Raw genomic sequence first — 3,837 nt, 5'->3', positions numbered from 1 at the left:
TTATTGAATGTTTTCTTCATACCACTGACTAGTTAAATTAATATATATTTACAAACATAAGGCAATTGTGATCTGTTGTAGGTCATTTGGTGAGATGGTGTGTTAAATGGTTTCACCATAATGTGTGAGGATTCGATGAACATTGTTTTTATTTCACTGGTCGAATCAAATAGGGGCAATCATCAGTTTCAGATGCTTCACCAACAACCGGGCTCATCATCAATGGCATTACATATTGCAATCTGTGCTCCTTCCTACTTCAATAATGAAAATGATGAGGTCTTGCGAAAGTGGAATCAACTTCAAGCTTTTTGGGGGTTTGGTAAAGGTAAATATGTGGATTTTATTTTTTTTCAATGTGGTAGTGAGTAAACCATTATGGAAAACTTAGTAGATTTGACTAGTTGTTTATAATATTGTAAAATGTATATAATTAAAATAAAGTATAATTTTATGAATTTTATTCCAGGTTATTATTCGTCCAATATGTCACCTGTAGAGTTCACATCTGAAAGTCCATATTGTCGTTTCAAAGTAGTTTGCTATACAAAAATTCCCAATTATCGTAATGAAGATGGTATTGTGCAAATTATAATTGGAAGGGGCCTTTCAGAAGTGGAGTAAGTAATTAATAATCATATTCTTGTATAATATTCTAATAATTTTTCAGTGTTAAATATGACTAGGATCCGGGAACATTAAAAAATGTTTTTTTTTATTTTTTTTTATTCTTCCAGGGCCTACAAACAGGAAGTTATTTCAGCATTGAGTCTATTATTCGGAGGTAATGAAGTTGTTGTTAATGAAATTTTTGCTGCTGAAGTACCAAACAAAACGAACTTCAGATTTTACATTCAGCAAGTTTTTCCTAATGGTAAAAGAATTTAAAGATTTTATAATGTTTTCCCTAATAATAATTATCATAAAAAATGATTTCAAGTATGGTATTATGCAAACTGCTCTATATTATAATATACCTTCTAGGAGAGATTCAACGTGCATCTACCACTGACTCCTTTAGTCATATGTTAAGAGCATCATACAATCCAATTTTTAAGGTAAGCCTAAGTAAGCCTTATTATAGCTTGCACCAATCTATTTAATGGGAATTGATATCAGGTTGGCTTAAATAATCAAATTAGCTTAAAAGGGATATTATTAATGGAACGTTTTTTGATAGACAGGCAGGTAGATAGCCAGACAGAGAAAAAAATGCCTACTTTTTCTGTTTCAGAATTTGTTTATTGAACAGATTATTCCAATGTTGACTTTAACTGAACAACAAATGAAGAAATATCTTGATACACCGCAAAGAGGTAAATGATTTTGATATGACCAATCCATCTACTTATCGTGACATAATGACAAAAGTGAAGATATTACGGGGTATTTTTTTATTGTACCTACATTTGTGGAATTAAAAATTAAAATAAATTATTTATTGTTTATAGGAATTGATCCAGCATTGTGGGAACTGGGCAAGCAAAAAAATCCTGACCCAAAGAAATTGATACCTGTTGTAAAAGTGGGATTTCAGGAATTACAGAAACAGTTCAAGTATCAAGAAGAATATGGCAATAAAATTCATAATAGTATTAAGAATATTATGGATGATATAAGACAATTAAGTTATATGCAGACGACAATTAAAGTTACCATTCAGAATTTTAATTTTAAACAGACAAATATAATGCGCCGAGTTCTAAAATTGGTGTCAGCACAAGAGGTTGAAAGGAAAAAAAATCTACCACTAGAAGAAATAGAGGATCAGATTCGACTGCGATTAGAAAACTTGTATATGCAGCTGCAGGACCTCAAGGGATGTTTGAATGAACTAATGGCTCAGTCTATAAAGCCTGGTAGTTTTCCGCGAGCAAAACGGTATGGACTGGTTGTTGACAAAGTGCAGGATATATCACAATACCTAAAATGGCAGCAGGATGCACTTCAGGCTATAGTTAACATACTTAAGGAAGATATACAAGTGGTCGTTAACATAAAGAAGAACATCAGCTAAGTTTTGAGAGTTAAGGAAATTGGCTAACCGTCAACCAACTTCCCCAAACCACATTCAAACATTGGTAATTAACCCTATCATTGTTTAACACCTCCCTCCACCCTTTCAGGGAGGGTATGATGCTACACTGAATTTTTTTTGGTTCGTAACCAGCAACACACATTGAACTGATGATATTTCACTCTCTCAGGGAGGGTATGATGCTACACTGATTTTTTGTTTGTAACCCGCAACACACACATTGAATTGATGATAGTCAATAAATTAAATTTTAGTCTAGTTCCTTTTTTTTTTTTTTTTTTTTTTTTCCACATACAATAAGTGCACTCTGCCCATTAGGCAAAGTATTATAATAATTTTGCTAGATATTGATGACACTGACATTTTAACGGAAACTTGAAATAATTGACCTAGAATGTAACAACAATGTTTGTGTTGTCTTACAGGAATAATTTAGTCAAATAAGCACAAACTGTAAACTGCCAGCTTAACCAAGAAAGCCTGCCAGTGATTGGTCAATATAAAATATTCAGCGTGTGAGGGTTAATATCAGAGTCAGTCGATTTTGCTCCAGCATGGAGGACACACCTACAATTTCCTCTCCATTAACATGTGGACAGAAACAACAAGAAAGAAGTGATAATAATGATACTAGTGTTGATGAAGAACCATTACCTTCATCATCCACGTCTTTACCTTTGGGACAAAAAGTTAATGAAGGGTGTGAGAGAGAAGAAGAGGTGATACAAAAAAAGGAATTTGAATTAAAAATTAGCCAAATGTTGGAAAAAGGTGGGCATGGAAGCCGGAAAATTTTCACTCGAGAAAAATTAGCCCAATACATCGAGGAAGTCAAAAATGCTAAATTGAAACTGACTACAAAGACCTCTCATGAATATGATCTATTGTCTCGATATGATGTCAAAAATCTATTTGGGGATGACGTCTTAGTAACCATCGACGAAACTGAACGAAGAATGAAGCGGGGGACCAAGCGTAAACTGACCAGTGACAATCGTCATTCTACTAAGGCTGTAACAACAACAACAACAACAACAACCACAACAACAGCTGATCCTGGCCGGATGTGTCGTCGTTTCATACATCAAGGGCAATTGTATGATACGGTTTATGATGCACACAGAGCAGTTTGTCACGGAGGAGAAAAAAGAACTTATTTTGAAGCAAGTAAAACTATCGCTAACGTCACTCAACAATCGGTGAAACTCTTTATTTCACTCTGCCACATATGCAATTTGAAACGACTTCCTCGACGAAAAAAGGGGGTAATACGGCCCATTGTATCGACCAGTTTTGCGGAGCGAGGACAAATGGACTTAATAAATATGCAAAAAGAAGGAGGATGTGTGTATAAATATATTTTACATTATCAAGATCATTTAACAAAGTTTTCGGTTTTACGAGCTCTTCGCAGTAAACGGGCGATTGAAGTGGCACGCCACTTACTCGATATATTTGCTCTCTTGGGAGCCCCACGAATTCTGCAGAGCGATAACGGCCGTGAATTTGTGGCAGAGGTGATTCAAGAGCTAAAAAACGAAATGTGGCCCAACATGCTCCTCATTAATAGCAAACCTCGTCATCCACAGAGCCAAGGGAGCATTGAACGTGCGAATGGGGATGTAATCAAAATGCTTGGCAGTTGGATGTGTGAGAATCAAACGCGAAATTGGTCAGCTGGACTTCCCTTTGTGCAATTCACCAAAAACACAGCATATTCACGTGGAATTGGCATATCGCCTTACAAGGCAGTTTTTGGTATAGAACCGCCAATAGTTATGAAGATTCGTCTTTTGCCC

At 35.3% G+C, this 3,837-nt stretch overlaps 1 protein-coding gene across 1 annotated transcript; it reads left to right on the top strand.

Annotated features, from left to right (window-relative positions):
• The first annotated feature begins 222 nt into the window (after positions 1 to 222).
• LOC138356187 (nuclear pore complex protein Nup54-like) lies at positions 223 to 2,017 on the top strand. The gene is made up of 5 exons (XM_069311915.1): positions 223 to 328; positions 470 to 620; positions 738 to 855; positions 1,235 to 1,316; positions 1,452 to 2,017. The coding sequence occupies exons 1-5, from the start codon at positions 223 to 225 to the stop codon at positions 2,015 to 2,017; spliced, it is 1,023 nt and encodes a 340-aa protein (XP_069168016.1).
• Positions 2,018 to 3,837: the final 1,820 nt, after the last annotated feature.

This window comes from Procambarus clarkii, chromosome 71 (assembly GCF_040958095.1).
Source record: "Procambarus clarkii isolate CNS0578487 chromosome 71, FALCON_Pclarkii_2.0, whole genome shotgun sequence".
NCBI classification, from domain to species: Eukaryota; Metazoa; Arthropoda; class Malacostraca; order Decapoda; family Cambaridae; genus Procambarus; species Procambarus clarkii.
Note: the sequence above shows the minus strand (reverse complement) of the source record. Positions and strands in the feature narration are given on the sequence as shown.